This window comes from Canis lupus, chromosome 11, assembly GCF_011100685.1.
Source record: "Canis lupus familiaris isolate Mischka breed German Shepherd chromosome 11, alternate assembly UU_Cfam_GSD_1.0, whole genome shotgun sequence".
In the NCBI taxonomy this organism is placed as follows: Eukaryota; Metazoa; Chordata; class Mammalia; order Carnivora; family Canidae; genus Canis; species Canis lupus.
Window position 1 is genome coordinate 67,816,325 of NC_049232.1, and position 25,988 is coordinate 67,842,312.

The 25,988-nt window shown below is 38.7% G+C and overlaps 1 protein-coding gene across 6 annotated transcripts; it reads right to left on the bottom strand.

Annotated features, from left to right (window-relative positions):
* Positions 1 to 2: 2 nt before the first annotated feature.
* Positions 3 to 24,528, bottom strand: LOC481675 (zinc finger protein OZF). Of its 6 annotated transcripts, XM_038553133.1 has the most exons (7): positions 24,279 to 24,528; positions 22,418 to 22,462; positions 16,439 to 16,565; positions 13,099 to 13,188; positions 10,228 to 11,140; positions 2,743 to 2,817; positions 3 to 33 (listed from the first exon to the last, which is right to left on the bottom strand). In XM_038553133.1, exons 1-6 carry the CDS (start codon positions 24,357 to 24,359, stop codon positions 2,787 to 2,789), a joined length of 1,287 nt encoding a protein of 428 aa, XP_038409061.1. In that variant the 5' UTR covers positions 24,360 to 24,528; the 3' UTR covers positions 3 to 33; positions 2,743 to 2,786. The 6 variants fall into 6 exon arrangements, with proteins under 6 accessions (XP_038409061.1, XP_038409060.1, XP_038409059.1 ...); XM_038553132.1 differs by lacking the exon at positions 3 to 33 and having other exon boundaries at positions 1,394 to 2,817; XM_038553131.1 differs by lacking the exons at positions 3 to 33; positions 2,743 to 2,817 and adding an exon at positions 13,300 to 13,364 and having other exon boundaries at positions 9,686 to 11,140.
* Positions 24,529 to 25,988: the final 1,460 nt, after the last annotated feature.

Genomic DNA, 25,988 nt, shown 5'->3' on the forward strand with positions numbered 1-25,988 from the left:
TGCCTGTGTCTCTGCCTCTATCTTCCTCTTTCTCTATCATGAATAAATTTTTAAAATTTAAAAAAAAAAAAAAAAAAAAAGAACTGGCTCACTACCAGATCCAAGGAGAAACCAACACCCTCCGGCTTTCCCGAGCCCCCACCTCTGCCTCCCCCTCGCAAGCCAGGAAGTGCGCCTGCGCATGTGGCCTCCTGGAACTACATTTCCCAGCATGCTTGGCAAAGGCCAGGCACCCGCCGGCAGCGTCCCCTACCGGCTGCAGAGTTACCTTTCCACCTCCAGGCGACTTTGCTGGGGGGTGCGGTGGGGGGCGGGGCGCTGGCTTTCTTTCGTTATTCGAATAAAAAGAAAAAAGGGACGAAGGAAAGCTTTTCCTTTCGCAATAGGCAAATATGAATCCGAAGGGATGCAGGTTTTTCGTTAACACAGAAAAGGAACAGCTTTTTCATTATATTAGTAGATGAATATAACCTTTTATTCAACAAGGTTAGGGAAAAAGGGCGGGAAAAAAACCGAACCCCAAACTAGATGTAATTCCTTAACAAAGAGATAATTACTGTTTAACACTGTAGGATAGATAGATAGATAGATAGATAGATAGATAGATAGATAGATAGATAGAATTCAAAAAATAAGTCACAGCCACATTCTTCCTGTGTGGGGAAGTGGTCTTCCCTGTGAAAGAAGGAATTGATTCCAACCAAGAAGGAAGTAAAACTAACTTTTGAGGGTAGTACTTTTTTTCTAGTTTTTTTTTTTTTTTTGTCTTCCTGTTATGTATTCAGGTTATGTTCACCTTAATGCCACCCAAAACAGTGCTTTGATGAATCCTTGTAAATTGTGCCCTCCTCCACATCTCTTCTTGAGCCCAATAAATGCATTTCATTAAAAGGGAATGTACATACCTTACCTTTTTTTCTATACAAAGAATATTAGGTGAATTGTAGAGAATAAAAAAACAACAACAAAATTAAAATAAAAGCCCATTCTAAGATACCCACTATTATATAAATATTATAGGCTATTTCTCTATGTGTGTGCATCTATATGGTTAAATATGTACTTATTTATACTTCTGAAATTAAAAAGAGAAAAGTGTCGGGGCACCTGGGTGGCTTAGTCAGTTAAGCCTTCGACTCTTGGATTTCAGCTCGGGTCCTGATCTTAGGGTCCAGAGTCAAGACCCTTGTTGAGGACCAAGCTGTCTGTGGAGTCTAACTTTAAAAAAAAACAGGGGTGCCTGGGTGGTTCATTAGATGGGCGTCAGACTCTTGGTTTCACCTCAAGTCTGATCTCCTGGTTGTGAGATGGAGCCGCCACCCCCACCCCCCGAATCTCTCTTTAAAATAAATGAATTTTTTTAATCTACAAAATTTTTTAAATATAGCCATGCAATAAATGGAAAGTGCTTTTAAAATTTAATTTCTTGTAAACATTTCTTCATGTCTTTTTTTTTCTTCTTCATGTCTTTAAATATTATTCTACACTAATGTTAGCACAGTTTTCCATCAAACTGAGTCTAAATATTTTAGTAGCATACTATTTCCAATTTTTCCTATTATAAGCAAATATGAAATAAATATGCTTATAGCTAGATCTTTAGCCACACTCTTATTAGAACAAAATCACAGAGAATTAAATAAATTTTAAATATCATCAAACTATCTTTCTAAAAGGCTGTAATGATTCATACTTTCACCATCAATACACGTCTTTTAATCCATTTGGGCTGCTATAACAGGACACATACCATGGACTGGGTAGCTTATAAACAACAGAAATTTCTCAGAGTTTTGAAGGATGGGAAGTCTAAAACCAAATACCATGACTGTGACGATTAGGTTTCAACATATGAATATGAGTAGCTATTGCTGCTACTCTCTGGTGTGTCTCATCCCCTTTTAGCATTTTTAGGTATTCTTATAACTTTGTAACAACTTCCCTGTATTAAAGTACCTCTATTGAACTATCTAGGTTTTTCCTGACTGGAATCTGCCTTATATATCAACCTTAAAAATTACTTTCCCCTATTTGATGTTTTCTTGATTTTACTTTGTTTCCTTGATTAGGAAAGTTAGGTATGATTTATATGTTTATTTATCATTTGAAATTTTTCCTTTTTCTTCTTCCTTGGCACTGCCTGCTACAGTTTTTTGTTTTGAGGGACAATTTACAAAAAAAGCCTGAAAAGTACTCTTCAAAAAGGACAAGATCATGAAAAACAGGAAAGAGTAAGGAGGTCAGTTGTGTGACTTTTGTTAACATTTGTTAAGTACAGTCCTGGGGTGTCAGATGTCAAGTCAAGGTTCAACAAAGACTGCAAGGGTAAGTGAAATAAAGAAGCTTATTACTCACAGGTCCTGGAGGAGGCACATGGCACTCAGGGGCACATGGGGCGGTTTAGGCGGGGTACAGGCAGAGAGTGAGCAGCAAGATTTGGAGCATATGGCTTTACTAGGGCTTGAGGGGGGTAGGGCTTTGGGATTCTTGGGCTAAGGCCAGAATGGTCCATTCAAACTAAAAAAAATGAGCTTTTGGTAAGTTTTGAGGGGTCTTATTAAGGTTCACATAAGGGAAGGATGCACAGTCCCAGGAGACACTTTACCACAAAGACTACTTACTTGTGATTCCGCAGGCTATTATCTGAGGCATGCACATGAGGGAAGAGCTAGTGTCGATTCAAGTTCCTTAACCACACAAAATGGAGGACAAGGAGGCACTTTATGGAGTAATTTAGCTCACCTATCAATAGTCACAGGCCAGAGGAGACAAAAGAGACACAATGACTAAATCCTATGTGATGTCCTGCATTGAATTCTGGAACAAAAAAGAATAGTGGAATTCAAATAAAGCCTGGAATATGATTAATATTAACGTTTATGTGTTAGTTTTCTAGTTTTCACAAATGTACAATGGTAATGTAAGAAGTGAAATATCAGTAGAAACCAGATGACGGGCATATGGGAACCCTCTCTATCTTTGTAACTTTTGTAAATCTAAAATTATTTTCAAACAAAAAATTTACTTAAAAAGTCCATTGATTATGTTTATATGTATGTTTCTGGACATTCTCGTCTTTCTATTCTGTTGATTTAGGTTTATGCTCAGCCAATATCACACTTTCTTTATACTTACCCTTAGGACAATACCTACACTGACTTGAAATCAGATAGTGTAAGTCCTCCAATGTTAACTTTCCAAATTATTTTGGTTCTTGTACTTCCATACAAGTTTCTGTGTAATTTCTTTAGAAAAAAAAAAAAAGGCCCGTTGGGCTTTTGATTGAGTAGATCAATGTGGGGACAAATGACATATTAACATCACTGAGTATTCCAATCCATAGAAGATGATCAGCCTCTCCATTTACTTAGTTTTAAGTTTCTGTCAGCAATATTTTGGAATCTTCAATGCCTAGCTTTGGTTGATTTATTCCTATTTTATGGTTTATGACGTTATGGATAAATGGATTCTTAAACTTTATTTTTCTATATTTGGTTGTTAATATGTACAAATACAATTATTTTTTGCATATTGGTCTTTTATCCTAAGAACTTCTGAAATTCACTTATAAGATTTAATCTTTGGGGTGCCTGGATGGCTCAGTTGTTAAGCATCTAACTTTGGCTCAGGTCATGATCTCAGGGGCCTGGGATAGAGCCCCATGTCTGGCTCTGCACACAGCAGGGAATCTGTTTGTCCCTCTGATCCTCCCCCTACTCATGTTCTCTCTCTTTCCTTCTCAAATAAAATCTTAAAAAAAAAAATTTAATCTTTGTAGATTCCTTAGGATTTTAAATGTGTAAGATCATGTTATGAATAAAGATTTACTTCATCCTTCCTAATTTGTATGCTTTTTTTTTTTTTTTTTTTTTTTACTAAACTGGCCAGGACTTCTATCACACTGTTGAATAAAAATGAGGGGGCACCTGAACAGCTCAGTCAAGCATCTGACTCTTGATTTCATCTCAGGTCATGATTTGAGGGTCCTGGAATCAAGCCCCATGGGGGTTCCACACTCAGTATGGCGTCTGCTTGTCTCTCTCCCTTTGCTCCTTTCCTCCCCACCCCCACCCCACTCTCTCTTTCTCTCTGGAATATCTTTTTTAAAAAATGAGGACAGACATTTTTGCTTTATTTCTAATCTTATGTGGAAAGAAGTAACCATAAAACTGGTTGAGGTAGTTATCATCTGTTGTTTATTTGTTGAGAGTTTTCATCACTAATGTTGAATTTTGTCAAATGCTTTTTCTGCATCTATGGAGATGTATTTTCACTCATTAAAAAAAAGATTGTTTTGGTGGGGTGCCCAGGTGGCTCAGTTGGTTAAGCGTCTGCCTTTGGCTCAAGTCATGGTCCTGGAGTCCTGGGATCCAGCCCCACATTGGCCTCCCTGCTCAGGAGGGGGTCTGCTTCTCATTCTTCTGCTGCTCCTCAATTGTGTTCACTCTCTCAAATAAAGACCTTTTTAAAAAATGTGTGAATTACATAGATGGATACATTTCACTTATTATTTATTGTTGTATTCAAAATATTTTTTTTTAAGTAGGCTCCACCCTGGGCATGAACTCACTACCTGAGGCCTGAACACAAGACCCTGAGATCAAGACCTGAGCTGAGATCAAGAGTTGGATTTTTTTTTAAGAGTTGGATTTTTAACCAACTGAGCCACCCAGGTGGCCCTCAAAATATTAACTTTAAAAGAATTTTCACGTTTACACTTATCAGGGATATCAGCTTACAATTTCCTTTATTATGTCTTCAACAGGCTTTGGTTTCAGGGTAATACTGATCCAATACAATGGGTTGAAGAATGTTAATCCTCCACTATTTTCTAAAGTTTTTGTAGAATTAGTATTATTTCGTCCTTAAATAATGATAGAATGCCCCAGTGAAGCCTCTAGACCTGGAGTTTTCTTTTAGGGAACATTTTAAATTACAAATTCAATATCTTTATTCAGTACAGGCCTAATTCAGTATTCTAATTCTTCTTCACTCAGTTTTGGTAACTTAACATTATTTCAAGAAAATATTCCATTATACCTAAGTTGTCAAATTTCTGAAATAAATTCATTAATAACTATCAACTTTTCAACTCTGAAATAATGGTGTCACCTCCTTTATTCCTATTGGTAATTTTTGTCTTCTCTTTCTCTTAAATCTATTCAAGATTTATGAATTGTATTATTTCAGTGAACCACTTTTTGTTCTCATCGATTTTTCTGTTTGCATACACTCCAGTTTAGGGATTGAACATTTTCTGTAAAGGGCCAGATAGGAGATATTTTAGGTTTTGTGGGCCACCTATGGTTTCTGCTGTGTAGTCTCTCTTTTATTATTTTTTCTTTTCTTTTTGTTTAGTTTGTGTTTTTTTTTTTAAAGATTTATTCATGAGAGACACACACAGAGAGAGAAAGACAGAGAGAGAGAGGGAGAGAGAGAGAGAGGCAGAGACATAGGCAGAGGGAGAAGCAGGCTCCCTGCAGGGAGCCTGATGTGAGACTCAATCCCGGATCCCGGGACCATACCCTGAGCCAAAGGCAGATGCTCAACCACTGAGCCACTCAGGAGCCCCTAGTTGGTGTGTTTTAAAACTTGTTAAAATATGAAAATGATTCTTACTTTAGGGGCTATATGAAACATGCCACTAACTAGATTTGGCATGTAGTCTGATCCCCTGTTCTAGGTCATTGATTTGTGCTCTTCCATTTATTACTTTCATCTTCCTACTTATTTGGGGTGTCATTTGTTCATATCTTTCTATCTTCATAAGATGGAATTTTAAAAAATTTATTTTACATATTTCTTCTTTTCTAATAAAACACTTAAAATTATAAATTTTATTTTAAGTTCTGGTCTAGTGACATCCCTGATACTTTGACATATTTTATTTTCATTTCAATATTATCTAAACATTTTCTAATTTCTCTTGTGCCTCATCTCTACCTAAGCTAACAAGTGGAAATTGAGTTTTTTTTCCACCTTTTCAGAAAAAAGTCATGGTGTGCTTCCCTCCCATCCTACCCACACACATACTCATATACTGCCATTTTGTTCTGTTATACTCTAAGAATGTCTGAAACTGTGAAGTGTGTAACTGTGATGACAACCTGAAGTTGAAATAAACATAATACCATCAGCTTGTAAAACTTCAAGTGAACATTAGCATCTTGATGACAAGCATATTAACATTGTAATTATTTAATTCCCAAAGCATTTAAAACCATATTTTCAGCATTATTAAGGTAGTTCCATTTGTTTTAACTTTTAACTCTGCCTGAAAACTCTGAAATACCTGTGAGTTTATGTACACTGTAATGTTTCACAGTCCCTAGGTATGAGTCATGGTGTCTTGTGTAATCTCTTAAATTCCAGTTGTTTAAGGAGACTAGCACCTAATTCATTGTGCCCCCAGAAATATCTATTAGTAATACTGCTGAAGTAGAAAGGAAGTAGTATGAAATATCCTTTTAAAGAGAATACAAGTACATACACTTAGGTGACAACATATTAGGAAGCAAGTTGAAACACACACACTGGGAGCACCTGGGTGGCTCAGTCAGCTTAACAACTGACTCTTGATTTTGGCTCAGGAAGTGATCTCAGGGCCATGGGATCAAGCCCAGAGTCGGACTTCACACTCAGTGTAGAGTCTGCTTGTCCCTCTCCCCTGCTCCTCCCCCCATCCATCCCCCTACTCATGCTCTCTTTCGAAATAAATAAATAAAACCTTTTTAAAAAAACAATACTGGAAGAATTCCTACCTATTTTAATTCATGGCGATATTAGCTATGTATAGGAAACCATTAAATAGAAGACAAAACATTGAATATTGAGATGTTGAATCTCCTAAAGGACCTGAGACTTGAAATGACTACAGAAGGGGCATGAGCTTTCTTCTTGCTTAAGTCATGCACAGAATTAATAGAATGATAGGAAGGATAAAGGGCTAGAAAAACAATGAATTCTAATGATGGAAGGCTCTCTTAAAATATTACATAGTCTTATATGAGGCCTGACAGGCAAGCTGGATCTGAAAGAACTTCTAAGAGACAGAGTTCCACAAATTATTGGCTGCACAAGCGGCATTATCATATAGTTTCCAAGATGACAACACTGAAGGGCATGATACATATGAGTAGTTTAGTTTCTGACATGTTCGTTTAGAAGATCAATCTCATACATTTACATCCCAGCTCAATATTTATCTTCAAAAGTGACTAAAAAATTACCAATAAAAGAATTACATGACTGCAATTCAATATTTAGTTTAAAATCATCATTTGTGGGGCACCTGGGTGGCTCAGACAGTTAAGTGTCCAACTTTTTTGATTTTGGCTTGGATCATGATCTCAGGGTCATGAGATTAAGCCCCAAGTTGGGCTCCATCCTCAGCACAGTTTGCTTGAGATTCTCTCCTTTCCTCTTCCTTTGTCCCTTCTCCAGCCCACACTCTTTTTCTCTATCAATAAAATCTTTAAGAAATAATTATTTGAAAGTTAAAATTTACAGTAAAAATCATGGCTGGTGTTAACCATTTTTAATTTTAAAATGTTATTTGTAATTTAAAATCTAAGAAAAAATATTTGATTCAAAATTTAGGATCCAGCTCATTATGATGTATCAGCTTCACCTTTTATTTCAAGGGAAGGCTAAAAAAGTTTTCTGACATCAGTCACTCTTTTCATAATATTACCTGACAATTAATATTTACAACTTATATAAGGTTAGGTTATTGTGCTTGAAAAGTAAAGGATGCCTTGGATAACAGAATTTGTATGAAAAATTATTTTTGGGACGCCTGGGTGGCTCAGTGGTTGAGTGTCTGCCTTCAGCTTAGGGGGTGATTCCCAGATCCCAGGATCGAGTCCCACATTGGGCTCCTTGCTGGAAAGCTGCTTTTCCCCTCTGCCTGTGTCTCTGCCTCTCTCTCTCTCTCATGAATAAATAAAATCTAAAAATAAAAAAATGATTATTTGTGATGATACAATGACTGCTCTACAAAACAAAGCTTAATTTTTTCAAACACATCATAAAATAACAGTGTAACTTCTATGTTCAAACTGATCACAAGAAAATTTATAGGGCAGCAAAACAGGTATCCCTGAACCAATTACTCAAAAAATATATCTCCAAGAGCTTCTGCATGTAAGAAACTAAAGTTTAATACTTCCTTTTAGAATGCATGTTTCTTCTTGTTTAACATAATGTATGGACATGATACAGAATACTATATGATGTCCAGTCAAATTCAATTCAATTCTGTCTGGAGCTGAAGTGACATTACACCCATTCCTTGTCTTCAGTGTGACAGAATCCTGTGGAGGCTAAGAGACTGATCTGAATCTCAACCCTCCACTTACTAGGCACATGAATTTAGCCAGATCAGAGAACCTCTCTGGGCTCCACTTGCCTCATCTATAAAATGGTAATAATTTTAGTTTCATACATTTGCTCTAAGGATTAAATAAGAAAGTACACTGTCAAATGTGGTGGCAGGAATATCCAATAAAGGGAGTTTTAAAAAAATTCAATTCTGATAATCACAAGGATATAAAGATCCCAAGCTATGCCTAACAGTAATCACATAAGTGCTATGAGTTGAAACAGGATGATGAACAGGAATTTCTTTGTGAAGAACTATTTTTGTTACATGTTGAATATGCCAACATTGTCTACAGCTGCATTACCACCTATTTTGCCTATTGTTTGATGGCTCTCTTAACTCTGTATGCTTTACATCAAGCAATATTTTTAAAAGTCTACTACTTTCTTTAAAATTTATTGAGAGAGAGGGAGATAGTGCATAAAAGTGAAGGGCAGAGGGAGATAGAATCTCAAACAGACTCCCTGCTGGGCATGGATTCCAGCATGTGGCTGAATCTCACAACTCTGAGATCATGACCTGAGCTGAAATCAAGAGTCAGATACTTCACCTACTGAGCCACCGAGGTGCTCCCTACCACTAACTTTTGATGTCTCTATAAATGCATTGGTTTCATCTTCTCTTGATTCTATACAACTCAAGAAAGAATGAGGAAGAGTTATTTGTAATTTAGTTATAATTTATCCTTTTATATTTTTTAAGATGTGGGGGGAAATGGTGTCATTTAGTGTGGAAAGGCAGGTGTAAAAAAAATAGGCAGGTGTAAATATCAATATTCAATTCCAAATGACAGATAATTTGGGTTATGAATGTCATTCCTACATCACTTGTAGAATGATCACCTATAATTGTCATTTTGTTGTCCTGATTAATCAATTTGCAATTCATCTTTGAACAACACAGGTTTCAACTGTGCAGGTCCATGGATTTTTTAAAAATAAATAAGTACAATACTGTAAATGTATTTTCTCTTCCTTATGACATTCTTAAAAACATCTTTTCTCTATCTTACTTAATTGTAAGAATACAGTATGTAATACAGTATTGTAATACACAATGTGTTGATTGTTTATATTACCAATAAGGCTTCCAGTCAATAATAGGCTATTAGTAGGTAACCTTTTGAATAGTTAAAAGTTATTCATGAATTTTCAACTGCACAAGGGGACCTTCACCTATGTTGTCCAAGGGTCATCTGTACTCATTTAAAAAAAAATCTATACCACACAGTGATCAAGTCAATCACAGGCAGTTGAGATTTTTCTGTCATACCATAAAAAAACTTTTACTATCAGGCCTGAATCAAGATGTCCAATGTAATTTTTTTTTGAAACATGATTTTTCAAAATTGCTTCTCAGTATGAATTTTCTGGTGCTTAATAGTTTGGGAGCTATTGTTGAAAGCTTCTCATGTTTAATACATTCATAGAGTTTTTAGATTTTATGAATTCTATGATGTGTGATGAAATTTTGATCACTGAATTAAAGTTTCCTCATTCCATTAAAAGGGTTTATGTTCCATATGAATTCTCTGATGAACAATGAGAGTAGATTTCTTACTGAAAGCTTTTCTACAATTACTACATTCATAGGGTTTTTCTCCAGTATGTATTCTATGATGTACAGTGAGGTGTGACTTCTTACTAAAGGCTTTTCCACACTCAATGCATTCATACGGCTTCATTCCAGTATGGATTCTTTGATGCACAATGAGTTGTGATTTCTGGATAAAAGCTTTTCTGCATTCACTGCATTCATAGGGTTTCTCCCCAGTATGAATTCTCTGATGTTCAATGAACTGTGAGCTCCGGATAAAGGCTTTCCCACACTCACAACATTTGTACCTTTTGTCCCCACTGTGAGTTCTTTGATGTACAATGAGATCTGACTTTTGAATGAAGGCTTTTTTACATTCATTACACTCAAAAGGTTTCTCCCCAGTGTGAATTCTGTGATGTACACTGAGTTCTGACTTCCTGTTGAAGGCTTTTCCACATTCATTACATCCATGAGGTTTCTCCCCAGTATGAATCCTCTGATGTATAATTAGCTGTGACCACCAGATGAAGGCTTTCCCACAGTCACTGCATTCATATGGTTTCTCCCCAATATGAGCTCTTTGATGAACACTAAGTGTTGACTTCTTGATGAAAGCTTTTCCACATTCATTGCATTCATAAGGTTTTTCCCCTGTGTGAACCCTCTGATGAATAATGAGGTTTGACTTCTGGGTGAATGCTTTCCCACATTCACTACATTCATAGGGTTTCTCTCCTGTATGAGTTCTCTGATGCACAGTGAGTTGTGACTTCTGAATAAAGGCTTTTTCACATTCATTACATTTGTATGGTTTCTCCCCAGTATGAATTCTCTCATGTACAATGAGTCCTGACTTTCCACTGAAGGCTTTCCCACACTGAATACATTTAAATGATTTCGTACTGGTTAGAATTTTCGGTTGTATAAAGGGGTGTGACTTCTCCATGAAGGCTCTGATGCATTCATCAGATGTTCTGTTCAGATGAATTATTTTTCCCAGCACATCGTTACATTCATGATCTATCTCCTCAGTCAGTGGCTTATTGTTAATGAATGCAATGTGGTTCAAAAACTTGTCTTGGTTTTCCTGGTGATTTATCTCATTTCCAAGTCTCCAGTCTTCAAAACTTGAGTATACAATCATGTTATGGAGTATCACTTGTTCAGAAATGCTCCTCCATGGTGTTAATTCTTTCATCTTGGTTATAATATCAAAGTCTGAAAAAAGCCCAAATGTAAATGATGTTACTTCACTCTTGAGCTCTGAAGAGTACAAAAATTAATTAATTAATTAATTAAAAATAAAGCTCTTAATTTTCACATAGATAGAAATCTGATAATGAGTGTAGTCAGCTTTAAAATGGAAGAATATGACCTTAAAACCCAAAGATAGAAGAAGAAAGATATAAAAGAAAAAGAAGGGAATAATGGAAAGAGAAGTCAATGAACTCAGTGTTGCAGTTCCACAGGGCACCACTGTCAAGTAGATCCAAGCAGAAGTAGATCAAAAATCATTTCAGAAAAGACAAAGTAAAGATACTAGCAAAGGAGACTGAAGGTGAATTGAAGTGACCAGCAGAAAGACTAAATCCACACTAAATATAAAAATATTCAAAAATATTTTTTAGGTAACCAGACAGAAGCACAACTACAGGGTAGGGATTTCCAAGTATATGCATCTTCAAGAGTCAGATGACACAAAAAGCATGGGATAGGAGAGGTTTTATTTAAAAGGGGGAAATTCTGAGTTAGAAGAACAGGCATTTTTAGGGGGAGAAAAAAAGGCAAAAAAGGAAGAAATACCTACTCATAACTGGGTGGTGGTAATGGGGAAATAAGAAAAAAGGAAACTCAGAGTCCTAGAACACAAAGAGAACCACAAAACCAGAAAAGCCAAAACTCCTCTTCAATCCCAAAAGAAAGAGGGGAAAAGGCTTTGCTATATTAACAAGGACTCCATAGTATTTAAAAATCTTATTAAAATACTGTAGAGTAATAAAAGTGAACAAAAAAATACAGTCCATAGAGTACTACAGAAAATCAGGAAATGGGGCAGCCCAGGTGGCTCAGCAGTTTAGCCTTCTGCCCAGGGCCTGATCCTGGAGACCCGGGATAGAGTCCCATGTCGGGCTCCCTGCATGGAGCCTGCTTCTCCCTCTGCCTGGGTCTCTGCCTCTTTCTCTCTGTGTGTCTCTCATGAATAAATAAACAAAATCTTTTTTAAAAATCAGGAAATGAATTTGTGCAGATATCAACAGAGGAAATTGTCCCTTGCAAAAAGCAAAAGCAAAACCAAAAACAACAATGACAAAAACACTAGCCATAAAGCAGAAGAAAATGTTGTCTAAACTCCAAACAGAATCAAATATACTCAAACGAGCATTTGAGGACATGGAAGACCACCATGAATCAGAACTTATTAAAAAGAAGAAGAAGAAATAAGTAAACAAAAAAATGAAAAGATGAAAAAGAATTGGTTAAACTCAAGGGAAAAATGAAAGATTAAATTACAAGTGCAGGCAGGGGTATAAGGAGAATATAATAAGCAGCACTGAAAAACACAGGAAAATAACCAAGTTAATAAAAATAACATAAAGAAGCCAGTAAAAACTGTCACAGAGAAAGGAGAAAAAGAAGGCAAAGACAGGCAAAGAAGGAATATTTGTATTATTGGAGTAAATGAAAAACTTAAAAACACAAAAGATTGTACTTCAAGACATATTACACTGAAAGGAAGGTGAGAAAAACAAGATAATTAGAAAGGATATGAATATCATTCAGTAAGTTACTTTGGTAGAGGGTATATCTAAGACTGGGTGAATACATAAAGAAAGGAGTATAAGCCCATTTTGGAAGAATAGGTGCTGAAGATATTAGCCAAAGGGAGGTTAACTAATTAAGAAATGTCCTAAACAACATGGGCATGAAGAAGATCCAAGATACAGATAAGGAGGTTACCTTTCTCTCTAAAATTTAAGCAAAGAAAATGGATTACATGGCTGTTAGATATGTAGCAATGTTATTTAGGTATCTGACAATCCCACACTGTCATCAGCCCCTTCTAGAGATCTATGGCCTTAAAGAAGATTTCCTAAAAAAATATTTCAAAGATAAATGTCTCATTAATCAATATTAATCTTACATCCCTGTCTCCCATATGCCAGGTTCTCACTTACCTGAATAGGCCCAACTTGAGATTTCTTCCTCCTCCATCCATGGTTCTCCTTGGTTCAGTAACATTACATCTGATTTCAGATACTGACACCCTGTTTATGGGAATGACACAGGACTTGGGCATTAGCGGACATCCAACCATCCTAAAACTCAAGCCCACTACATATACACCAGAATAGCTAAAATAAAAAGACTAACATTACCAGATGTTGATGGAACTCTCATATGTTGCTAGTAGGAAATAAATCAGTATAATCTCTAAGAAAAACTGTCTGGTAAAAAGACAAAAAGACAAAAACAAAGAACAACAAGATTAAAATAAAAAAAAAAGAATGTTCAGAACAGCTTTATTCAATGACCCAAATCTGAAACAAGTCAAATAACTGTCAACAGTAGAATGGGTAAGTTGATGAATTACCCTATACTCATTAAACAGAACATGATGCAACAATAAGGAGAAACAAATATTGTCATGCGCAACAACATGGGTGAATTTTATAGACACTATGTTAAATGAAAGCTGCCAGACAATTATAGTGATTACACTTACATGAAGTTCAAGAACAGACAAAACTAATCTATGGTGATAGAAGCCACAGGTTGTTATCTCTGAGGAGATAAATGGCAAGGGGTCAGAGGGGGCCTACTAGGGTGCTTGAAATGTTCTATGCCTTGATCTGGGCAGTTAAGTAACATAGGAAAAAGACTCATCAATCTGTATATGCAAGATTTGAGCACTTTACTATATACATTCTATTTCAATTAATCTATAAAAACTAAGAACTTGGACATAGCCCATCGTCTTTAACCCTCAAAGAATGAGCAGGATGCAGCACCCATTTTCTTTTCATCAAAGTCCACTGGACAAAGTTATGATCATCAAGACAGTATGGTACTGGCACAAAAACAGACACATAGATCAATGGAACAGAATAGAGAATCCAGAAATGGGCCCTCAATATTCGACAGAGCAGGAAAGACTATCACTAGAAAAAGGACAGGATCTTCAATAAATGGTGCTGGGAAAATTAGACAGCCAGCCACGTGCGGAAGAATGAAACTAGACCATTCTCTTACACCAAACACAAAGATAAACTCAAAAGGGATGAAAGATCTAAATGTGAGACAAGAATCCATCAAAATCCTAGAGGAGAACACAGGCAACTTCTTGCAAGATACATATATGAAGGCAAGGGAAAGAAAACCAAAAATGAATTATTGGGACTTCATCAAGATAAAAAGCTTCTGCACAGCAAAAGAAACAGTCAACAAAACTAAAAGACAACCTACAGAATGGGAGAAGATATTTGCAAATGACCTATCAGATAAAGGGCTGGTATCCAAGATCTATAAAGAACTTATTAAACTCAACAGCAAAGAAACAATCCAATCATAAAATGGACAAAAGACATGAACAGAAATCTCACAGAGGAAGAACACAGACATGGCGACCAAGCACATGAAAAAATGCTCCGCATCACTGACCATCAGGAAAATACAAATCAAAACCACAATGAGATCCCACCTCACACCAGTGAGAATGGGGGAAATTAACAAGACAGGAAACCACAAATGTTGGAGAGGATGTGGAGAAAGGGGAACCCTCTTGCACTGTTGGTGGGAATGTGAACCAGTGCAGCCACTCTGGAAAAACTGTGTGGAGGTTCCTCAAAGAGTTAAAAATAGAACTGCCCTATGACCCAGCAATTGCACTGCTGGGGATTTATCCCAAAGACGCAGTGAAATGGCAGGACACCTGAACCCCAATGTTTATAGCAGCAATGTCCACAATAGCCAAACTGTGGAAGGAGCCTCGGTGTCCAACCGAGGATAAAGAAGATGTGGTATATACATATACAATGAAATATTCCTCAGCCATTAGAAATGACAAATACCCACCATTTGCTTCGAGGTGGATGGAACTGGAGGGTATTATGCTGAGTGAAGTAAGTCAATTGGAGAAGGACAAACATTATATGGTCTCATTCATTTGAGGAATATAAATAATGGTGAAAGGGATTAAAGGGGAAAGGAGAGAAAATGAGCGGAAAATATCAGCGAGAGAGACAGAACATGAGAGGCTCCTAACTCTGGGAAACGAACAAGGGGTGGTGGAAAGGGAGGTGGGCAGGGGGTGGGGGTGACTGGGTGACAGGCACTGAGGGGGGCACTTGATGGGATGAGCACTGGATGATATGCTATATGTTGGCAGATTGAACTCCCATTAAAAAAAAAAAAAAGTCCAGGGCAGCCCCGGTGGCGCAGCGGTTTAGCGCCGCCTGCAGCCCAGGGCGTGATCCTGGAGACTGGGGATCGAGTCCCACGTCAGGCTCTCTGTATGGTGCCTGCTTCTCCCTCTGCCTGTGTCTCTGCCTCTCTCTCTCTCTCTCTCTCTCTCTGTCTCTATGAATAAATAAAATCTTAAAAAAAAAAAGTCCACTGGAGTATCTAGTACTCAGAATCAATATTGTTTTGACTTTGTAACTTGAAAGAAGCTCATTACATATTCAGAGACCCAGAAGCTTTTAGTAAATAAAAAAGGAAAGGCAGTCAATTGGGTACTACGGTGGTCTTAATATACGTTCCTAAATTCTTCGGCACTCTTTCCTTCAAGAGGTTCTCTCCTCCCCTTACTCATGGGCTGGGCTTAGTAACGATTTCTAATTAACACAAGGTAGAGGTGATGGTATGTGATTTCAGAGACCTGGTCAAAAAGGCACTGTGACTTCCTCCTGGCTCTCTTGGATCACTCTATCTGGAGAAGTCTGTCATGTCATGAGAACAGGCGTCTAGGGCAGTCCGGGTGGCTCAGCGGTTTATCACCGCCTTTCGCCCAGGACCTGATCCTGGAGACCCAGGATCCAGTCCCATGTCGGGCTCTCTGCATGGAGCCTGCTTCTTCCTCTGCCTGTTTCTCTGCCTCTCTTTCTCTCTCTCTTTGTGCGTGTGTGTGTCTCATAAATAATAAAAATAAATAAATAAATATATATATATATAATTTTTTTTTTAAAGGAACAGGCCTTTATGTTGAGGAATTGAGATCTCTTGCCAATGGACAGCAAGGAGCTGAAGGCTCCTGTCAACAGCCATGTGAGTGAGTTGTTATCTTAGAAATGGATCCCCCACTCTCAGTCAAGCCTTCAGATGACCGCAGCCCCTGCTAACATCTGATTACAACCACACGAGAGACCACAGCCAGAACCACCGAGCTAAGCCCTTCCAAACTCCTGACCTATGGAAATTGTTAGTTAAAAATATCTGTTTTAAGCTACTAAATTTTGAAGTGCTCATTATGCAGCAGCAAATAACTAATAGCTTGTACCCTCTGAGAGAAGTTCTTACCCACTGAAACAAGGTTGCTATAGTTCTCCAGCATCACGTCCCTGTACAGGTTTCTTTGAGCACAGTCCAGCTGCTGCCACTCTTCCCAAGTGAAGTCCACAGTCACATCCTTGAATGACACAAATCCCTGTAACAGGACATTCTTGATCAATCTAAAGTGAAAAACACTGGGTAATGTGTAAAACATGTGTGAGAAATTATTGCTGTTTTAATCATGCAGAGTTCATCATAATAAGTTAAAGAACATGTTTACTACAAGGCCAGTTTTACTATGTGGGAGAAACAGAACTCCTATTTGAAAAACTTTCCATCAATAAAACACATATTAGGCCACAACACAACCAGCATTATTTGTGTTGAATACTAACACAGAATACTGTGTAATACTAACTCAAAATACTAATATGAATAAAACACAGGAAGTTTATGGACTGGTAGATGGAGACAAACAAGTAAATATATAAATGCTATGGGGTGTTAAATGGGTTATAATAGAAATAGGAAAGAAGAAATAATTCTATTTTGGGAGGGTGAGTTGGGTTTTGTAGAGGACGCATAGTTATGAATAATGAAAAATGTAAAAATATGTTTTAAAAGTAACTTTTTTTGAAATGTTAAAAATGAATAGTGTAAACTCCAGTAAGTTATGGAGGAGGGGATAAGATCATTATAAATGGAGGAAGGAGTAAGAAAAAAGCCATGGAGACATGAAAAGGAACATGGCAAATTCAAGGAACTTTTCATACCTTTGGAATAATGCTCAGACATTATTTATTCATCTACCATTTCCACAATTTTTACATATCTGCATGTCATTCACACTATTTTTGACTTAACAATTTTAACAACTCTTTTATTTAAATAAATGATTTTAAAAGGAAACCACTAAAGGGAAAGCCAGTATCAATTCCTGAAATGAAGATAGCGAAAATCTGCAAAACAAGCATATACTGATGAAATGTCATGTATGAGGTTTACTTTAAAATACTCTAGAGACTCCTAACTCTAAGGAAACAAACAAGAGGTAGTGTAAAAGGAGGTGGGGGGGGATAGTTGACAGGCACTGAGGGGGGCACTTGATGGGATGAGCACTGGGTATTATGCTATATGTTGGCAAATTGAACTCCAATAAAAAAATATACAAAAAAAAATACTCTAGAAAACAGGGGCACCTGGGTGGCTCAGTTGGTTAAGCATCTGACTCTTGATCTCAGCTCAGGTCTTGATCTTAGGATCCACACAGTGTGGAGCCTACTTAAAAATAAAAACATATAAACCAAAAAGCTCTAGAAAACAAATAAAGGAAGAAAGAGGGGAAAGATGTAAGATTGGAAAAACATTGATAATTGTTGAAAATATATGAAGAAGTATAGGGGTTTATTAAACTGTTCTCTAAATTTTTGTGTGTTTGCATTTTCCATTAAAGAACTTATAAAAATTAAATACAACAAAACCATTGTTTTTAAAGTTTAAGTGAAAATAAAAACAATAACATAAGAGCAATATTTAATTGGGTCAAATTTATTTTTTAAAATGCCTATTTAGAAACAATGAGAAGAATAGAATAATTTATGATTAGTTAGTAGTAAAGTACTACTTTGTTTTTACTTATTTTTCAAACCATGATAAGGTTCCACCTCAATAAGAGAATTAAATTTTTTTTAAAATTTTTTTTAAATTTTTTTATTTATTTATGATAGTCACAGAGAGAGAAAGAGAGAGAGGCAGAGACATAGGCAGAGGGAGAAGCAGGCTCCATGCACCGGGAGCCTGATGTGGGATTCGATCCCGGGTCTCCAGGATCGCGCCCTGGGCCAAAGGCAGGCGCTAAACCGCTGCGCCACCCAGGGATCCCGAGAATTAAATTTTTAAATTTGATGTTAATCAAATCCAACCAAGATATATCTGAAAGACAGTGGGAAGATGAGGGAAGGAGAGCAGTCAACTAAACGTGCTTGGGTTTTGGGCTAAGCAACTTGCATCTCACTAAAGTCCAGAAAGCAAGGAAGAGCAGGTTTGGGTGGAAGGGAGAGGTAGAATCAAGAATTCTATTTGTCCAACAATAAAAGGACAAATGATTCAGTTTAAAAATGGGCAAAGGACTTCAATAAACATTTCTCCAAAGAAGATATGCAAACGGAAATAAGCACAGGTAAAGATGCTCAACCTTATTAGTCATGAAGGAAATGCAAGTCAAAACCACAATGATACAACTTTACACCTAAGAGGATGGTCATAATCAACAAAATGGAAAATACAAGAGTTAGCGAGGATGTGGAGAAATTGGAACCCTCATACATTCCTGGTGGGAATGTAAAATGGTACAGCTGCTGTACAAAACACTGGGGCAGTTCCTCCAAAAGTTAAATGTAGAATTACCATATAACCCAGAAATTCCACTACTAGGTGAGAACAAAAGACCCCAATAATTAGAGAGCACAAGCTGAAAGATAAGACGGATTCCCTCATGTCAAGGGAGAGAAACTATCCTTTTAACCAGCCCAAATAACCATGGGAATCAAAACTAGTTAGTGTAGCCTGAAGTGACAAACCTGCACAAAAGAAAACAATATTCACAAAACCCCCTGCAAAACATCTTATCATGTTCTCCAGTGGCTGGCCCACCCTGAAGCTACCACCAGCTACAGCGAGCTGTATCCTGTCTGGCATTCTGCTCCTGAAGTTACAGCTTAGGACCTGAGTCTGACCAACTGAACTTGCAGGTTTTTCCTACCTTCCCCTTCCAAGCACATTTTTGGTTGTAGCTGAAGGCTGCCATCCCCCAGTTCACACACTGTATGACAATAAAGCTTTCTCTTGCCTGATTAAATCTTTCATTCCAGGAATTTTGGTTGACATAGGTATATACCCAAGATTTGAAAACAGATACTCAGAAAGATACTTGTGTGCCAGTACTCATAGCAGCTTTACTTACATAAAGCCAAAAGGTAGAGATAACCCAAGTGTCCATCAGTAGATGAATAGATACACAAAATGTGTTTATATGAAAGAATTTACTCAGCCCTAAAAAAGAAGGAAGTTCTGATACATGCTACAGCATAGATAAACCTTGAAAACATGCTAATTGAAATAAGTTAGATACAAAAGCACAAATTTCATATGATTTCACCTCTGTGAAATATCTAGAATAAGCAAATTCATAGAGGCCAGAAAGCAAGTTATGAGATTACCAAGGGCTGTTGGGAGAATTGGGAGTTATGGCTCAGTGGGCATAGTTTTTACTTGATGTGATAAAAAAAAAGTCTACAAAACAGACAGTGGGATGGATTCACAAATTGTGAACATAATTAATACCATTGAACCGCACACTTAAAAATGGTTCAGATGGCAAATTTTATGTTATAGTTTACCACAAAAATTCTATTGGCAAAAGATTTTATTTATTTACTCATGAGAGATACAGAAAGAGAGGCAGAGACACAGGCAGAGGAAGAAGCAGACTCCATGCAGAGAGACTGACCCGGGACTCGGACTCTATCCTAGAAATCCAGGATCAGGCCCTGAGCCAAAGGCAGATGCTCAACTGCTGAGCCACCCAGGCGTCCCTCTATTGGTCCAAATTAACTTTGTTTCCCTTGTGAGATAACTGTCCCTGGCGTAGTTTCTATCTGTGACTCGACAAGGAGTAAACTTACATTAGTTCCGTTACCGACAGTACTGATAATATGATTTATAATAAACATATATATTTGGTCTTTGTAGTTCCTAGCACTGAGCTCCTAAAACCCTTGGAATTTTCAATGATGAAAGGGATGATGGTGTCTTTTGTTAGGTTAATGAGGTGGCTTCTAGAAAGCACCTAAGGTGGGAAGGCTGGTCACCAGGGGAACCAAAAGAGAATAGACAGTTGGAACTTTCTGTCCCATTCCTGATTTGGGAGGAGGGAGGGAGGGCTGGAGGTTCAATCCATCGGGAGGGAGGGCTGGAGGTTCAATCCATCAACAATGGCAAATAATTTAATCAATCATGCCCACATAATGAAGCCTCCAAAAAGATGCTAGAGAGTTCAGAATGCTTCCAAGTGCCAGGTGCCAAGCCTTGAATTCCACGCTTCTTTGTTCAGGACATTGTCTTATGAATCTCTTCATCTGATTGTTGATTTGTATCTTCTAATATCCTTTGCAATAAACTGGCAATCTAGTGGGTAAATTGGTTTCCTGACTCCTATGAGCCACCCTAGCAAATTAATAGAACCGAAGGAGGAGGTTGTGGGAACCTCTGATTCATAGTTAGTCAGTCAGAAGCATAGGGCTTGTGACTGGCATCTAAAGTGAAGGACAGAGTACTTGACCTATAGGATCTGACATTATCTCTAGGTGAGTAGCGTCAAAATTGAGCTGAAATGTAGGACAGACAGCTGGTGTCAGAGATTGCCTGGTGGTATAAGGAAGAAACCCCACACATTGGAATTGGGTGCAGAATTATAGGTACATAATCCAGTATTCCCTGAACTTTTAAAATCAGAGACTGGATATTGTGATATGACAAGAAACACATATTTTGGTCTTCATCCCTGGCTCCTAGTCAGAATTTTTAAAACCTTTGTAATTTCCTAAGCAATAAAGGTGTGAGGAGCATCTTTTGTTCTAATATTTGTCTCTGACCCTGGTTCCTAAACCTAGAACTCCTCTAAAATCCTTAGAATTTCCTAGATGACAAGAGTGTCTTTTGTTCTAATGAGAACACACACACACTAATATATAACTTTAAAAAAACATAAATTATATATAAACGCCTCAATCAATACTGAGATATTATGGCCATTAAAAAGATATGTATGTAAGAGTGCCTGGATGGCTCAGTCAGTGGATCATCCAACTCTTGATTTCAGCTCAGGTCATGATCTCAGGGTTGTGGGATCAAGCCTTGCATCAGGCTCTGTGCTTAGCATGGAGTCTGTTTGAGATTCTTTCTTTCTCACCCTCTGCCCCTCCTCCCAGTCACGTTCTCTCTCTTGTCTCTCTCTAAAATTAAAAAAAAAAAAAAAAGATATGTAGGTGGTTCTCATCTATTCTCCCCATACCCCAGGGGATCACCTTGCACATTCCCTAAGGAATGGATGCTCCCTACTTTGAAGACAACTATACTGAAACTGTGTGCTACACAGTGGGTATAACCAAAGGAACATTATAGATAAAAATTAGACATATACCTTCAAATAAAAACATCTAAAACCATAAGACAATCACAACCATTAAGACGTTTGCTAGCAGCGTTTAGCTAAGTGATAAACCAACAGAAATGAGCAAATTCACTTCATCCCCACTATCCATGAAGCATACTCACTTGATATACACTTTAAGTCTCTCAACCTATTGCATTTTAAAGGAAAAATATTTGATTATTTATTGGTTAAAAGCTGCAAATTAAAATTGATACTATTATAACCTTTAATAATATTAACTCCTTGGAATAATTTCACAAACTTTTATTCACGGATCAAGGCAGACTTTTTTTGAAAGCTATGTACTTAGGCCCCATGATTTTACCACCTAGAAATTGAATTCTGCTTTGATATTATGCCCTATGGTTATTTGGAGAAGTGGTTTAAGAAAGAGCTATGGAGGAGCCTCCTATGGAATTTATCACGGGTTGGTAAATGTAAAGGACACTGCCTACTATATTATATGTATGCATCAAGAGAATAATTTCAAACCTAAATGCCAAAAATTCTTTACTTCCCTCAAGAAAATATCACATTAATAAAAAATTAATTTATTAAAAAAAAAGAAAATATCACATTTACTATAAATCCTATCATTGCAGATGATATGCTCAACTTCAATGAACTATGAAAGATCCTATAACTTATATGACTATTTCACATTTCCTTGGTCTAGATCATCTATTTTATTTTCCCTGATCTCTATTTACATTTTTTTCATTTAATCGAATTAATTCTTTTAAACTGCCTCAAATACAATTGAAAGTAATATGGGGTATAAATAACTCACTTACCTGAGACTTGGTCATTTTCTGTTGCTCTTCAGAAGGCCCAGATATCTGTGAAGACAGAGCCAGGATGAGCAGGGAGGGATAAAAGGAGACCACCTTGAGTCTGGACCTGCCCTGTGATTCCCAGAATCATGAGCCTAGAAATTCCTATAACCAACTACATAGAGGACTCCTCTTCAGAAAATTCCCCTTTCAAAGGTTCCTTTGAGAGACCACAAAAAAAATTATGCTGTGATAACATCAACTTACTTACAGTTCTGAAAGGGTCAGGCCATGGTATGTTTTACTTTTGTGGATGTGTATCCCATTATATATTTAAGAAGTTCCTCCTCCTTTGACTCCATTATATATTTAAGAAGTTCCTCCTCCTTTGACCCCATAATTCTATAATTAGATATTTATCCTAAAAAAAAGGTACACATGGGTGTACATAAAGATATATCTGCAGGGATATTCTTTTTTTCTTTTCCTCTGCAGGGATATTCATCACGATGCTGCTTGATTACTTAAAAAGTAGAAAAAACCCCTAGGTGTTCAACAACAGGGGTTGGTTAAATCAGTCATCGAAGGTTAGAATTCTAGTCATTAAAATATCTTAGAAAAATATTTACAGATTTGGAAAAATCTTCTTGTTGTATTACAAAGCAAGAAAAATAGGTTATAAAACACTAAATATGTTGAAATGTATTTGAAAGACCAAACAAGCATCTGAAAGGACATACATCAAAATGTGCCACTGACCTCGTAACCCAAATTCATACCAAGGAAGTTCTAAGGGATACAATTCACTAGCTCAGTACATTCAATGAGCTCTAACAGTCACCCTCATCCATTGACTTCTAGGACCATCTAAAATGTATAGGATCAGTTCAAATGTCATCTCCTCTAGAGAGACTTTCCAAACGCCTCCTGGACAGACTCAGTCATTCCTTCCTCGGACTTTCCCACAGTGCCCAACACTCTACAGGATACAGGGTTTTCCTGATGGAGGCTCAAGGCAAGGGATGACGAAGCCTGAACTAAGACTGTGGCAGTGGGAATGGGGAGGACAAACTGCAGGGATGCCGGGGAGGCAAAATCACCGGGATCGGAAGATTGTTGGGACGTGGGGAGAAAACCACATGCCACCAGGATTTGTACTATGGGCATCTGGAGGAAGAGTGATGAGAAGGTGAATTATGGAGAAGGAAGATGATGTACTCTATTTCCACCCTGTTAAGACTGAAGTTCTGTGAGCAAACCTCACGGAGCAGTGTCGGGGACGGGGGGCTACCGTGAATCTGGAGCTTGTTAGAAATGTCTGGGGTGGTGCTGTAGATTGGCAGGTCATGGCTTAAAAGGAGGAAGCTGACACAGTGAGCGGGCTTGAAATTGTCCGGGGGTTGAAAGGCAGGCAAGGGTTTTTGAGAGGCTCTGGCTTCACGTACTTAGCTGGCTACAAGACAGTAGTGGAGAATGGAAACTGCCTGAAGCCCATTCACCAGATGGGTGCAAGGATGGAGACCCCTGGGGAAGGACGGGAACTGTCCCCCGGACCCCCACATCCTTACAGGCATAAACCCGTACGAGAAAACCCAGCACACAGTATGTGTGCAGTGCAGCCCGCGTGCAAACTGCCAGGACTCGGGGCTTGGAGCGCCCACCACTGGTCTCGAGCCACCTGCTCCCCCAAGCTACCCCCCAGGCTGCCAGCAGTTGCCCCCTACAGCCCCACACGCTGACCCCAAAAGAGCTCTAGAAACCGACATCGGTCTTCAGGGCCCAGGACCCGAGCAGGGGCTCTGAGGGCCTCCGAATCACCGACTCCCACCCGGTCGCTGACCCTCCTCGGAGCCCAGTCCCAGCAGCGCCACCAAACACCGACCTCCAGCGGGCGGCGGTCGCTCTTTGGACCGAGCCTGCACCACCACGGACCGCTAGAGATGCTCATTCGCGGATCAAACATGATGCCCTGACTCCCAGCACCGCAGCCAGCGACTGACACCCCTCAACTCCCAGCCTCGCCTGCAGGGCCCCCGGCAGAGCGTTAGCCGCGTCCCCGCCGCGTCCGGGCTCAGTCCCCATCCCGCGGCGGGGGCTGCGGACTCTCGGGTATTAACCGCGGAACCAGGCGCCGCCCGCGACCTGCTTCTATCGCGAGACTTTCCGAGTGTCTAGTCGGTCCGAGCCCCGAGATTAATATGGCGGCGCCCAGTGAGCGGAACGTGTGACGGAGTGGGAGCCGCCATATTCTGAGTAGGTGTTGGTGCCGTACAGGAGAGAACCCTTAATGCTAGGGAAGGTAGAACTGGGATACGGAAGCCACGGAAAGGATGTACTGGGACAATGTGGGAGCAAAATCATAAAGTAGGCGGCAGCCTGGGTGGCTCAGCGGTTTAGCATCTGCCTTCGGCCCAGGGCGTGATCCTGTGGTCGCGGGATCGAGTCCCGCGTCGGGCTCCCTGCATGGAGCCCGCTTCTCCCTCTGCCGGTGCCTCTGCCTCTCTTCTGTGTGTGTCTCTTATGAATAAATAAATAAAATCTTAAAAAAAAAAAAAAAAAACCATAAAGTAGGAAAGCATCCCAGGTCTCTGAGGATGGAGTCCGGGAACCTCTCCCGCTAGAAAGCAGCGCAAGGTGCAAGTGAAGATGGAGCAGGAGGCTGGGGACACAGGGGAAGCCACTCCCGTTACTGTGAGCCCCCGCCCAAGTCCGTTGATCTACAACACATTGCCTCGCTTTCCCAATATCAGGTATATTAATGATAACAGCCTGCTTACTGCGGTAGGTTATTTAATTTAGGCTCTAACTGAGGTGGAAGTCAGGAGGGAACAGTCAGAACGCTTTCATCCGGTGACCTGCAGCCAGTCATCCTGGAAAATGATACTCAAATGTCCTTTCCTGGGAACACTTTCCCAGACTGGGATGGGGAGACCCTGCTAAAGACACCTCAGATGGCGCAGAGGGGGAGGTGTTTGAGGGTAAACTCTGTAGGATAAAACTAGGTCTGCTTCTCAACCTGGTCTTGAACTTGCTCTGTGGCTTCGGTTCTCCCACTGTGAGCAGAAGTTTGTGAAATACTCATTTGGGTATTTCAGTGTTTGCCGACATAAGGAAGAATGTTTCAGTGTCAGTGTCAATGAAAAGCACTTCGGAATCCATGCCGTTTTTTAAAAATAATAATAATAAATACCATATAATAGTGTTATTACTGTTAAATTAAATGAGGAGGCTACTAGACTGAGGTGGTTCTAATGCCTTAGCAACCCTGGTAAGCAAACCCAAACCTAAGGGTATAAATGCCTCAAGGTTAAGAAATCAAAACCTAAAGACAACCAATCTCGAATGAGGCTTTCCCAAATCAGACAACTGCTTAAACTATAAAACAATCAAATAATTTCCTTGCTTTGCTTCTGGGTCTTATCTGTAAAAGTCTTGCCTCTAGCTCTTCTCCACGGAGCACTTCTAACCAGCTTGCGGTTTGGTGCTGCTCAATTTGAGTCAGTTACTACTGTTCAAACTTAAAACTTTAATATGTCTCAGTTTATCTTTGAACATTACTACAAAATATCCCGCCTTAACTGATGCTGAAAGA